Raw genomic sequence first — 14,141 nt, 5'->3', positions numbered from 1 at the left:
GTCATCATAGAACCTTCCTCCAGTAACTGATGGATACAGCTGCAGAGGTCCACAGCTAAGCACTGGGCTGAAGCCCCGGAGTCTAGTCGCAGAGTGGGAGGAATGATAACATTCACAAAGGGGTCAAGACCATGATGGGAAACCCACAGAGACAGCTGACTGAGCAAGTGGGAGCTCACAGACTCTAGACTGACACTTGGGGAACCTGCGTAAGACATAACTAGGCCTTATGAATGTGAGTGACAGTCGGGTGGCTTGGGCAATTTATGGTGCCTTGGCAGTGGACCCAGTATTTATCCCCAGTGCATGAACTGACTTTGGAGCCCATTCCCTATGGAGGGACACCTTGCTCAGCCTAGACACAGCAGGAAGAGCCTTGATCCTGCCTAACATGATTTGACAGACTTTGTGTACTCCCCATGGGAAGCCTCACCCTCTCTGAGGAGTGGATGGGGGTGGGGACAGGGTGGGCAGGGTAGGAGGCTGGGAAGGAGAGGTAACTGGGATAGGCATGTAAAATAAGATTGTAAAAAAAAAAATTTCCAACTATGCCATTGCTTGATTTTATATTGCTTTAAATTTGAATAGCTGTTTGCTGTAAAGTCATGACAATTTACTCTGGTGTTGAGGAGGATATTAGGTAAACCTGAAACTACTATAGTAAAAGAATTGAGTTTTTTGGGTGGGGGAATGTTGGGGGACAAAAAATATGCTTTTTGTGGCCACAAATGGGAGTCTGCTTTTATGATTTTGCCCGGCAAGCTAGGCTTTATGAAGAGAGAAATCCTTTCCTGGACTCTCACCGAGGACAAGGCCTTCCAGTCTGTATTTTTCTGCCTGGCCTCTGGGTCAGGTGTCTGGGAGACAGCTTTGGTGTGCTGGTGGTTCCCTGGTCCTCTCAGCCTCCGACACTTCCCCTCAGGGCTCCAGGGCGTGTGTGGGCTTGTAAACATAGTGGCCAGCTTGTATAACATTCCTTCATCAGCACCCCTGGGTGCGCGCGTGCACGCAGGCGCACACACACACACACACACACACACACACACACACACACACACACACACACACACACGGAGGTCACCTCTGTTCTGTGAGAGCGCCTCCCAATAGCCCCTCCCACCGTCTCCCATTTCATTCTTTTGCTGCGTTTCCTGGAACTTGTCTATGGCACTCAGGGTCAAACAGGCTGCTATTTGATCTCCAGCGTGATTGTGCTTTTTTTTTTTTTTTTAATTAGCAATCTAGAAAGTTCAGCTGCTCCTAGAAAGGTCGTGAACGCTGCTTCTTCCTAACAATTCTGTTGACTGAAGCCTCCCATCTCACTTCAAGGTTTTAGTGGGTAGCCTTACCCCTAGAGGCCATCCTGAAGAGGTGTCATGTATAAGCTCATTTCTGCTGGAGATGCGTAGCTGCCTGATTTCGGGTTAAGATGGTCAGCTAAGATCTTGTGACTTGCCAAGTGCAGCTTCCTAGGGCTGAGGTCATTAAACTCACTGCTTAATTCCAGAGCTGAATGAACCATTTGCCTGTGGCAGATAAGACCCCTCTGTGGGTACCAGCCCTAAATGGAGAGGCTGAACCAACATCCAGTTGGGAACTGACCTTTGCTATGCCACTTTGAGCATCACAGACTGACTGCTGCTCTCCCCCAGAAGCCTGGTTCTCCCGAAAGAGCAGACGGACTCTGCAAAGTATGTGCTTACATTGGTTTCCTTACACTTGAACGAGTCTGAGGAAATGCAATGTAAATGCCTTTCCTTTGGTCCCCAGATCCTGCCTTGTCCAAATTCCCCTAAAAGAAAGGAGACAAATGGCCTGACAAGTGTCTGCATTTCCTCCTTTACTCTTAAAACAAAACTCTGCCGCTGTTAAATTCTGCTCGTGTAAAGTGTGTGGTTTTATTGTCAGGATCAAGGGGGAGTCTGTCTTGCTTCTGTATTCCACACCCTTACCTGACATTGTTCTCAAGGACTCCTCAGTTCCAAGGCACAGCCAAGATGTTGGTGGGTCTGGCCATTTGTCTGGCCACTGAGGTGCTCTGTCAGCATCTTCCCTGGGGTTCTAGAGGTTCAGGGAGCATTTCCGTCACACTGCACCTAGGACCATGGGGCCATTCGCTGTGCCTGCCTTTGTCTGTCGTGTTGCTCCTTTCTACAGACATATTGTGTATGGAAATGTGTGTAACATATGGTTAGGGCATAGATCTGACCTCTGTGTTCAGAACAAATCGTATGACTAAAAGAGCATACATGAAAAAAAATAGTAGAAAACCCACAAAGCAAACAACAACCAAACAACAAGATTTAAGTAAGTCAATAAGAAAGGGGAAAAACAAAGACAAAAGACATGCAGTCTGGGGAGATGTCTCAGTGGGTAAGGGGATTGCTGTACAATTCTGAAAACCTGGAATTTGAAACCTAGCACAAATGTAAACACTGGGATGGAATGTACATGTATTTGTAGCCTCGGCTGGAATCAGGATCGAGTTTATTCATGTTATTATCTGATTCTTGTAGGTTTGATGATTCAATGTGCACCTCAGCACCATGTCACAGGAAATGGAAGGAGACTTTGGCTCATTCTTTCCCGATTCTTTTCCTTCAAGCTGTACCTTCTTTCCTTCTACACAGGCTGAGTGTACAGGTCAAGGTAGCGGTGAAGAGGTCTTTATGAACCATCTCCACCTGTCATCTCTCCAACCTGAACAGTCCCTCTCTCTCTCTCTCTCTCTCTCTCTCTCTCTCTCCCTCTCTCCCTCTCCCTCTCCCTCTCCCTCTCCCTCTCTCTCCAGTACTTTATGGTTTATTTGCTTCTCCTTGGAAAACAACTGATGTTGGGATGGGGCTTACTAGGCTCTGGCATTTGAAGCTAAAAAGACTCAAGTTCAACTCTGTGACCCACATGGCAGAAGCAGAGAACTGATTCCTACAAGTTGTCTTATGACTCTCCACCTGGGACGCATATGTTTATAGAAGCAAATTCTTCCTGTAAAGAGAAAAGCAGATAATCAAGTCTGTTTTGTGAATAAGTTGACTTCTGTGTATGTATCTCTGAGTGTGTGTGTGTGTGTGTGTGTGTGTGCATATGGATATGGGTGCAAGTGTACATGCGTGTGAACATGTCTATGTAGAGGCTGAAGGACAACAATGGGTCTCTTTCTCTACTGTCCTCCACTTTAGTTTTTGAAGCAGGTTCTCTTATTGAACCCTGAGGTCAAAGGTTCAGCTGGACTAGCTAGCCAGCAGATCTCAGGGTGTCTCCGCCACCCTAGCATGTCCACTCCACCTGGGGTTCCAAGCTCAGGGCCAAGTACTTTGCTGACCACATTTCCCATCTCAGTGCCTGCTCTGGCTGGCTGGTCTGTGGTTTGAGCTGATTTTTCTGTTTCTGTCTAGATGGCGAGAAAGCTCAGTATATTGGAAAGCCTTCTTATCATTTTCAATATAGCTGCGTTGGCAGCAGACATCCTTCTGTTGCTTCTTGTGCTGGAGAACCCTTCAGGTAAGGGTGATTGATGGTGGGTGCGATGCTTGGAGTACAGGCAAAGTAAGGGTCTGGATGCCAGGGTTACCATTTCATTCATTCGTCATCATCCCACCACATAAAGCTATTCAAAAGTCTGTCTCCGTGATTAACTGGAGTCATTCTTCAAGACAGGTATTCCTTTGGTTTGCAACTGAACTTTGGATGCGAATGGTATTCCAGGTGCTCTGAATCCACCTGGTGCAGTCTCATTAGAATGCAAAACTAGGCTCGCCTGATGCCGGCTCTGTAGCGCACGGTCAAAAGCAATGGAGGTCTCAGTGAGGAGAAGGCCCAACTCCATCACTGTCGAAATGGGCCTCAGCTCAGAGGAAGTGGAGGGCCAGTGTGCACCGATTAGATTAGCATTAGCCTCTAATCCGTCTCAGAAACAGATGCCTTTCTTCACAGATGCCTTAGAGACCCCCCCCCCCCGTCATCTTCCTCCTCTTCCCACTCACACGCTCATGCAGGCATTTCTACACAGAAGAACATCAGAGTAACTTCTTGTCCATGCTTAAGTAATAAAATGTTATATAACATCATATATATATATATATAATTGTTCTCTCAGGAAGCTGAGGTAAAAGTGGCATGCCTTATGGACTACAATGGGTTACACAGTAGTGAGTTCCACTCTAGTCTATAGTATGAGAGCCTGTGCCCTCCCCCCCCCCAGAAGCATCAATAAGAACCTAAAATAAAAGTCTAGGTTAATTAGATTTGAACCTGGGGGGTTCAGTGAGGATGTGCTGGCTGCAGGGTCTTCTCCTTCAGAAAGGAGCAGGTCTCCCAGTAACATCACCTGAACACAGCATAACAAGTTACTTCAAGACTAGGCACAGTCCTGCATGTGGAGGCTGGGCAAGGCAAGCCAGTAGGAGCAAAAGGGTTCTGAGGAGCAGTTAAAAGAGTCAGCCCCACTCCAACTGTTAGGGCTCTCACAAAAGCCTCAAGCTAAACGACCACAGCATGCATGTAGGAGACCTTGCTCAGACCCTTGCAGGCTCCGTGATTGCTGCTTCAGTCTCTGTGAGCCCCTACGAGTCCTGCTTAGCTGACTCTGTGGCCTGTGTTCTCCCAGTATCCCCCACCCTCTGGCTCCTATAGCCCTTCCTCTCCCTCTTCTTTGGGGTTCCCTGAGCTCCACCCGGTGTCTCTGCATCTGCTCCCATTAGGAGCTGGATGAAGCCTCTCTGATGACCACTGGGCTAGGTACAGATTTATACTACAGCAGAATATCAATAGAAATCACCCCCCCCCCCATCATGCTTGGTTCTGTCCTAAGCCTCTGGGCCAGGCAGTGTCAGACATGGGGCCCCTCTTGTGGCATGGGCCTCAAGTTAGACCAGTCATTGGTTGGCCATTCCTACAAGCTCTAGCACATCTTGCAGGCAGGACAGGTCATAGGTCAAGACCTTTGACCTATAAGTTTTCCAGCAGGGTTGGTATCCCAATCCTACCACTGAAAGCCTTGCTTGGTTACAAAAGCTGGCCGGTTCCCATTACCAGGGTCTCTCTTACAGGTTCCAGGAAGGTTGCACAGGACCAGGTTTATACATCACCCCCAAGTGCTCCCCAATTCCAGTTGTCTCTCTCCCACACTCTCTCCCTCCCTTCATCCCTCCCCTTCACTCCTCTCTCAGTAGTGAACATGACATCACTTTCTCAGCTCTAAGTGGGATGGACGTATCACACCCCTCTCACCAAAGCTCAGGGAAATCTGAGGAAGAGGAGATGGAAAGATTCTAAGATCCACGGACTTCAGGACACAACATAGAGTTTGCACATATGAACTCTCAGTGTTCTGAGAGTGTGTACCAGACTGGAGTAAACTCAAGTTAGACGTAGACCCCCCAGCGCAGACTGGGGAAGAGGTCACAGGATACCACAGCTAGCTGAGGAGCTTCGGCTGTTTGATAGTTGCTATGGAAGGGTGAGAGCTTTCTAAATGAGATGTCTTTGATAGGTTGACCACAAACCAGGGCAGGACCCAGTCCAAGTGTAGCTGGGCAACAAAAATGGACTGTATGGGGAGGGGAAAAAAAGAAAAAAAACTTGAAGTTGGGTGGGTAGGGAAGAGAGATATGAAAGATTAGATATGGGAAGGGTTTGGGAGGTAAAATGATCAAAATATATTGTATGAAATTCTCAAAGAATAATAATAATTTAAAAAAGGTGATCCATAAACAACTATAAAAGCCAATTATCATTTAGCAAACAATATAATTAGACTATACATCATAGAAGATCTACACATTTGTGGGTCATTTCCTAAGACTAGAAAGCATATTCAGCATCATTAATTATTTGTAGAAAACAAGTTATCAATGAGACTGTTCTCCATTGAGCTGGCTATAATGAAAATAAGTAGCCAGTGGTGATCCTTAGTTCACATAATCTTGGAACCTTCGTGTATTCTCAAGTGGAAGATAATGATGTGGCCACTTTTTGTAGAAAACAATAAAGAATGACTCAGCAATTCTATTTGCAGTGCAGGGAAGAACATTGAAAAAGCCCACGACAGACACATTCCGTTTATATAAAATACCCAGAATAGACAAATAAATGGAGACAGAAAAATAGATGCATGTTTCCCTGAGACCAGAAGAAGAGGTGAATAGAAAGAGATCACTAATAATTATGAGATTTCTTCTGGGTTTGATGAAAATGTTCTAGAATTGTCGGTAGTTAATCCTTTTCCAACTTTGCCGAAACTTAATGGAAACAACGGTGTCTTAGTCAGTTCCTATAGCAAAGATCTGGTGAAAAGCAACCTCAGGAGGAAATGGTCTGTTTCATTTTAAACTTCCAGGTAACAAACAGTCCATCACTGAAGGAAGGAAATCGATTTGGAGGCAGGAGCTGAGCCAGAGGCCATGGAGGGTGCTGCTTACTGGCTTCCTGCTCATGAGTTGCTCAGTCTGCTTGCTTACACCACCCGGGACCACCAGCCCAGGGGAGGCTCTTACCAACACTTGGCCAGACCCTCTCACATCAAACACTAATTGAGAAAATGCACTATGGGCTTGCTCACAGGCCTTTTTTGGGGGGACTTTCTTCTCAGCTGAGGTCATTCCACAATGACTCTAGCCTGTGTCAAATGGACATTTAAAGGGCTGAATGGATGGTAAGAGAATCACATGTCTTTAAAAGTTAACCAACTAATTGAAAAAAAAAATAAGTGATTTACCATTCAAAGAAATGAACATTGTGCACAAATCCTGGTATCAGCTGCCAGTGATTGGATTGGAGGACAGACCTAGAGCCTGAACCTGTTATTACACCACAAGTACCAACTTTGGTTTCTACTTTCTTTACAGATTCATTTACTCCTGAGTGCCCAAACATCGCCGAGTCAGAAAGAATAGACTGTGCACCGGGCCAGGTGGTGACAGAGGTCAGTCATGGGGTCCTTGCTGGTAGCCTGCAGGGTTTTATTTTAAATAAGTGGAAATGTCAATTGGGGAGGGAGAAATGGTTCTGTAATTTCTTGTCTTGATGACAAATAAACTGGGCTCCCAATGGACATACGTAAAAGGACAGATTTCCCTCCTGGGTGCTGTCCACGGAATGCCAAATATTTGACCCCTGTCTCAATGTGACCATGTCATTTATTTCATACTTGTGGTGTGTGTTTAGATTTCATTTCTGTACCCCGTATTTTATATTCATATCCAGAATTGCTAAACCTTAGTGGGAATTAAATTTTAGGTTTCAATAATTGACATCTTAGTATATTTTCTTACTATAAGGAGACAGACAAGCATCCTTCTATCTATCTATCTATCTTTCTATTTATCTATCTATCTATCTATCTATCTATCTATCTATCTATGGTTTTTTCAAAACAAAGTTAACTGTGTAGCTCTGGCTATACTGGATCTCACTGTGTAGACAGGGATGGACTTGAACCCAGATATCTGCCTGCATCTACTGCCTGAGAACTGGGATTAAAGAAAATCAAACATTTTTGTGTGTATGTGTATTCTTTAATATATGTTTTATTGTGAAGTTCTATTGTATGTGAAGTTCTTTCTGAGTAGTTTATAGATTTAAGGGTTTGTTTTGTTTTGTTTTGTCTGTTTTTCACAACAGGGTTTCTCTGTGTAGCCCTGGCTGGCCTGGAACTAACTCTTTTGTAGACCAGGGTATCGGGCTCATAGGGATCCACCTACCTCTGCCTCCTGAGTGCACTACCAGCCGCCTGTTTAGTTTTGTTTGTTTGTTTTGTTGGTTTTCTGTCAGAGACAGGGTTTCTCTGTGTAGGTTTGTAGACCAGACTGGCCTTGAGCTCAGAGAGATCCTCCTGTCTCTGCCTCCCGAGTGCTGGGATTAAAGACGTGCACCACCGACACCCAGCCCATAGCTTCAGTTTTTATTGCAAACAGAACTCATGTATTTATAGCTGATGTTTATTTTAATGATAATGAAACTTTTCTTACTAATGATTATCTTGTATGTATTACCTTTATTATTATTTATTGTATGATTGTTTATCAGCTTAAACTTGCAACCGTTTCTCAGAAAGGTTTCCCCAATTTTTTAATTTGAGATATTAATTATGGTTACATCTGAAAAAAATGAATGACGCTTCTGCTTTGTTTTAATATTTACCTAGCATTCATTCATAAGCTCCATATCAATTTTGCAGTTCTCCCAGAAGTACTCTTATAAGCGGTGATGGAAAGACACCCTACGCACAAATTCTGTGAAAATTTCTTTCTTCTTAAATCTGAGCCCCCTTTTTTCTTTCAGTGGGACTGTCCAGGAGAGGGCCAACTCAAGTGTCACTTTCTTCTATGGCACTGGTAGTTAGGCAGTCAGAAGAATTGTTCAGGTCAGCTCAGGCCTCCTGCCTGGGTCTGGAGCTTGCTCAGAGAGGGGTGGAACCCACCTGACCCTGCAAACCTTACCTTGGGTACCAGCTAGACCCAAGCCCAGGCCAGCGGCTTTCTCTGGCCCTGTGCGGGTGATAGAATTCTCTATAGAGAGATGTGGGCTCCACTCTGATCTGCAGCCTCTGCTCAAGCCGCTCAAAGTTGGTGAACTCATACCCTATCCTGAATCTGCAGTGGCTACTGTCTGTGGAAGCCCCTGTCAATTGTGAGACAGGACTTTTTATTTCTGAATCCTTGTGGTGCCTTCACTGAATGATCACAGTTTACAAGTGTGGATTGGCTTCTGGTGTCTGATTTTTTTTACAAGGCTCTTTTGTCCTTTAATACTTCTGTAGCTACAACAGGACTGGAAAAGGTTTTATAAATCCTCAAAATCATTCCTATTTTCAGTGTATGTATTATATGTGTTGCTTTAATTTTTAAAACGGTTTTAATGCGTTATCCCACTTAAATGTTATTTTTAAATTTAAAGTTTCTGTTTATTATTAATATAGATTGGAAGTTGATTTTTGAACATTGATTTTTGCAACCAGAAATTTTCCTAAGTTTACCCCTCAGTTCTACATATTTTATGTAGACCTTTTTGACGTTTTGCAAAATATGGTAATGTTCTTTAAAAGGAAAGATATTTTTTCCAATATATATATATATGCATATATATATATATATTTCTTTTTCATCTCACACATACACAAGGAAAATAAGTTTTTATTTTCTCTCTGAAATCTCAGTAAGTTTCGAGATAATTTGTTTTAAAAGCTAGTAACTCAACCACAGTAGCATTTAGAAACTTAATTTCCCATCTAAGCATAAGAAATAGTGTGGCAAGATAACAAATATAAAAATAAGGTCCCCTGATTTTGGGACAAGTTGTGTGCATGCAGAATCTAAGCACCTACCACAAACTCCGGCGACACCCGGCTACTGTCACACGCCTATGAGCTGCTTTCCAGGTAACTTTCCCTTGCCATCTGTCTCCTCTTAAACTCTTTTAGCTGTTTTATCTGGTTGACAAATGTCATGGATTCTTTTTGGGAGGTTAATTTAGGGAGCCGGTTTAGGGCTATATGGCATTACGGGGGGGTGGGGGTGGGGACAAGGGGACTCGTTGGGAGTCAGCGCCAGGACTCCAGACATGAGTTTAGGAGCGCTGTCTGCTGTGTCAAGATGGGAACAAGACAGGAAACTTACAGGGAAGCAATTAATGTATGAAAGGGATGTAGAGTTTCAAGTATTGGCAACGGCTTGTCTCCAGGGTTTGACCTTTGGTGTGCAGGACTGAAAGAAATCATTAGGGCAGACTGCACGTACAAATAGTATGTTTATCTGGAAATTGATTGTTCTGTAGACTTTGACATAGTTTACAGCAGCGGAACTGACCTTTGGGTTTCCGAGGGGGTGGATGTTCTCCATGTCTGCCCCAGAGACAGCTGGGGCACCCAGAGTCCTTCTCTTCTAATCTGTAGATGTTTCTGCAGTGAAACGAACAAGGCAGGAGCTGTTTAATTTGGGGAAATAGGCGTATACGTTAAAGCCATATGACTAGAAACGCTAGGATTTTCTCCATAAATGTTTAGGTTATAGTCGTAAAAGCCGGTCTGGCTTTTCAGGGCAATTACATCTATTGGCATCTAAAACTCTTGTCAATGGTATTGCCTCATCTTAATCTTCACAGTAGAACCTATGCCACATGCATTCTTTGCACAGAACAAAATGGGGGAGTGCCATTCACATTTTCCTTCTTCCAAATTCCTTCCCTAGAATCAAGGTAACAAACAGCTTAATGGGAGTCCTTCTCTTTTGCCATGGCCATTGCTTTCTCCATCAACTGCCCTGGTGCTTTAAGAGCAGATGCACCTCTCATCTGTCTGGATTGCAGATAAGTGGTTGGAGTGCTTTCCTTGCTTTGGGAGACATTCTATTGGAACGCTCAACTCATCCCGCCATTATCGCTATTCTAATTTGTCTCAATTTACAGCTAAATAGTTTAGTGAAGCACAAGCTAAGTCTTACTTTCCTGGGTTTCCAGTTTCTTACCCGGTGAAGGTAGAGTATGTGTTGGGTGGCTAGATAACTGTATGAATAAACTGAGAACGAACACATGGGTGAACGTAACTGTGACCTGTTATGAGTAGGTTTCCCCCCTCCGGTCTGGTCCCACTACCGCACCAGCCCCAAATAACACACAGAGACCCTGTACCGGATATAATTCTGCTGGCCTGCTGTGAGCACTTCTTATCGGCTAGCTCTGTCTTAAATATTAACCCATTTCTATTACTCTAAGTATTTCCACGTGGTCTCATCTTACCGGTGAGAGGGGCTGGCATTCTCTCTGTCAGTCCACCATCTTGAATCTCCTCCCTCCTACTTCCTCTCTCCTCCTAGTCTCCTAGTCCAGCCTATCTTGCTTTGCTATTGGCCAACAGTGCTTTATTCATTTTTGTTTTCTCCTTAAAATATCTTTAATTCTCAAAAGAGACCTACAAGAATGGAGAACTCTAAATAGGATAGTGACTTCAAGAGTGGCAAAGGAGTTGTGGTGCAGCCAGTGCCCTGAGGTTGTGCAGGGACTGTGGTGTTGGCCTTATTCAGGGCCATGTCCCCTGAGGCACAGGCCAGGTGGTGGCACCCAGCCTTTAACCCACTCAGGAGGCAGAGACAGGAGGATCTCTGAGTTCGAGGCCAGCCTGGTTCCATGACAGGCTCCAAAGCTACAGAGAAACCCTGTAAGGCAAACCGTGTATGGCCCATGCCCTGGCAGCCATGGGAGCAGCAGTCAAGGGCCAACTGTCCATTGGGGTGCCGGTAGAGCTGGGAGGGGCAGGTTAGCTGGCTTGGAGGGGGTTCTGAGCATGGCCCGTGCTATGTGGGGGTCCTTTCTATTGTTTCTCAGACGAGGGTCTCATCCTGCCAGCATGCTGCTCCTGGACCAGTTCTTGCTAAAGAGTCCACAAATGCACCTTGAAGTTACTACAATCCTCCTGCTTCAGTCTCCAGAGGGCTAGGGTTTAATCTGGCAACAGTATAGTTTGGTTTGTTTTTTGAGATAAGATTTTAGAATGTCGACCAGGCTAGCCTGGGATTTAGGGGTCCACCGGCCTCTGCCTCCTAGATGCTGGGATTAAAGCCTACACTCCCATTAGATTTTTTTTTTTTTTTTTTGTGGGTACACACGAAGTTGCCATGGTGTGCGTGCGGAGGTCAGAGGACCACTTGCAGGAGAGTCAGTCTCCACTTCCACCAAGAGGTTCCTCTCAAACAGGCTGTGTCTCACCCACTGTCCTACTTTTCAGACTGGGATGATGGGCTGTGCTGGCTGGGGAAGGTGGCTCAGATGCTCTCCTGAGTCAACAACAAGCAGCAGAGTCTGGTGGCAGGTGAGGCTCATCCAGGGATGGTGCTGAGCCCTCACTATGGTGAAAGGCTCACCTGAGGCTGGGCTACTGCACCAGGTGGTAGGTAATGTAGCGCCTGGCTCTCTCACTGGGCCGGATGATCTTCACCACCTGCCCTCGCTTGATCCCAAAGTAGCGTGCCTCTGGGTCCCCCTGCCTGGATCCTGGGCAGCTGGCTCTCACGAAGCTTGTAGCTAGCCACCTCCTCCTTGGTCATGACCACATGCTCAGGGGCCAGCTCGTGTTCCGTGATGTTGATGAGCAGCTCTTGCTGTAGGAACTGCTCCGGCACGTACTTAGGGGCCATGTCCACCAGGGACTGCTTAGCGGAGGGCGTCATGCCCTGCTGCACCACGATCAGTGCCCGAGTGATGTTCTCCTCCTGCATGTGCTGGCAGTATACCTTGATGGTCTTGATGGCCACCTTGGGCTCCTCTGGAACGAACACAAACATCTGTGCTGTGGGATCATTGTTGTGGGCCACCAGCACAGTCATGTCTGTAAGCCTCGATCTCCCTTCGCTGGGTTTGTCCCCAAACTGTGCCTTGAACTCCTCGAGTGTCTGGTCCAGCTCATCCTGGGTCACCGGGTAACCACGGTCGTGACATAGCTACATGATAGTCTTGCGTATCTTCCACAGCTGGTAGGTTTCCTCCTCATCGTCCATGTTGCCGCCCAGTGCTTATTCATTAACCAATAAGAGAAACATATTTATAGAATGACATCTCCCATCAGTGACCTATCTTAAATCTTCCTTGGAATTACATGTGTAGATAAGTGACAATTTCCTTCCTTTATTTTATGTAATGGCGGCTCTTTTCTATCTGTGTAGGATGTCTGCCGATGGTATCATAAATGCTGCTGGAAACCGGCGGCAGATACGAAAGCCCCTGCGTGCTTCTTCCCTAGGAACTGGGGTTATGAAGTCACCAGTGTCCATACAAAGACAAGCACAGGTGAGCCCTGCCCGAATATGGTCCCAGGAAGTCACTCTGATTCAGCCAAGTAGCTGTCTGATGAAACCTAATACTCTCTCTTTTTCTTATTTGTCACCTTAGGGTTGACTGCTCAGTTGAAAAAATTGCCATCCCCGTCTCTTTTTGGAAACGATATCGCTGATGCCCTCTTCACAGCTGAATACCAGACACCCAACCGTTTTCATTTTAAGGTTAGTGAGGGAGTTACAACTGGATACAATCCTGGAGACAGCGGTGCCTTATCCTCTTCCTCTCTGTAGTAAGCAAGGGTGCATGGGCAGAGAGCTTCTTTCTGTAGGCATCTCTGGAGGTATCTTTACTTCCCTTGACAGGACACACTGACCGGATGATTTCACTCCAGAAATCAAAACCTACAGGGCCAACACTCGGAAGCATTCTCCTGGGTTACTGCTTAAATCAGCCTTTTTCATAGGTCTACAAGGAAGTGGTCTTACCCTGAATCATATTTTCTGCCTTTCTTCTCCCAGATCACTGATTTCAATGAGATGCGCTATGAAGTGCCTCATGACAACATTGGGCTCTTGAATGGGACTGCTGATGAGTCCCTTTTGAACTACTACATAGAGGTCATCGATAAACCCTTCAGCATCCAAGTAATTCGGAAGAGCAACAAGAAAGTCTTGTGAGCTTCTCCACACTCTTTGCCCATCCCTGAACACAGAGTCCTATGTAGCTTTCCCCGATGTGCACAGCAAGATGAGTAAGAGGCGGGGATGGGTTTGAACCTCAGAGAAACCTAAGCTTATTTACCGTGCCCAATTAACAACGGTAATCTGTTATGACTGCAAAGCAAAGAGCATGAAACCATAATGAAACTGCTTACACAGTTTCATAAATACATATATAGTAAGTATACACACGTGCTTATTGTTCTCATGTATTATGGACTAGGGAATTTTGCCGTTTTGAGTTATCGGAGTATCATTACCACAGAATCTTACCACTAAGCACCTAATATCAATTTGAGCTTATATCACAAATAGCATGGCATAAAATATGACTATAAACATCACGAAACCTGCACCCAAATCCTGGCACTATCAAGTTCCCAGTTACCTGTGCACTACAGGCAGCGTACACCACTCTGCTTTTGCAGAGGGAAGTGTGCTAGCAATACCTAGCATCCACAGTAGTATCTGGAGGTGTAAAGTTGCATTTCTGGTCTTCCTCCAGTCATAACCCTGTAATGATGGAGTCTCATCCTATGATGCTCTCCTAAATTCAGGGAGTTGATGATACCATGAGAATGCCTCTGGAGGCATCGTGAAAACCGGTGCTAAAACCTCTGAGGTCACTCAATCTCTGAATGCTTGTGGGAAGGCAGA

At 45.4% G+C, this 14,141-nt stretch overlaps 1 protein-coding gene and 1 pseudogene across 1 annotated transcript in view; one reads left to right on the top strand and one right to left on the bottom strand.

Moving 5' to 3' along the window:
• The first annotated feature begins 3,395 nt into the window (after window positions 1-3,395).
• Window positions 3,396-14,141, top strand: part of LOC127214309 (probable maltase-glucoamylase 2) — a 74,012-nt gene continuing 63,266 nt past the window's right edge. The window contains exons 1-5 of the mRNA XM_051174700.1: window positions 3,396-3,501; window positions 6,846-6,922; window positions 12,651-12,774; window positions 12,877-12,986; window positions 13,284-13,438. Of these exons, the coding sequence (XP_051030657.1) occupies window positions 3,396-3,501; window positions 6,846-6,922; window positions 12,651-12,774; window positions 12,877-12,986; window positions 13,284-13,438 (572 nt within the window). The remainder of the gene's footprint in view (window positions 3,502-6,845; window positions 6,923-12,650; window positions 12,775-12,876; window positions 12,987-13,283; window positions 13,439-14,141) is intronic.
• On the bottom strand, window positions 11,864-12,488 carry LOC127214237 (DNA-directed RNA polymerases I, II, and III subunit RPABC1-like; annotated as a pseudogene).

Source organism: Phodopus roborovskii, unplaced genomic scaffold (genome assembly GCF_943737965.1).
Source record: "Phodopus roborovskii unplaced genomic scaffold, PHOROB, whole genome shotgun sequence".
NCBI lineage: Eukaryota > Metazoa > Chordata > Mammalia > Rodentia > Cricetidae > Phodopus > Phodopus roborovskii.
This window is presented reverse-complemented; position numbering and strand designations above follow the sequence as displayed.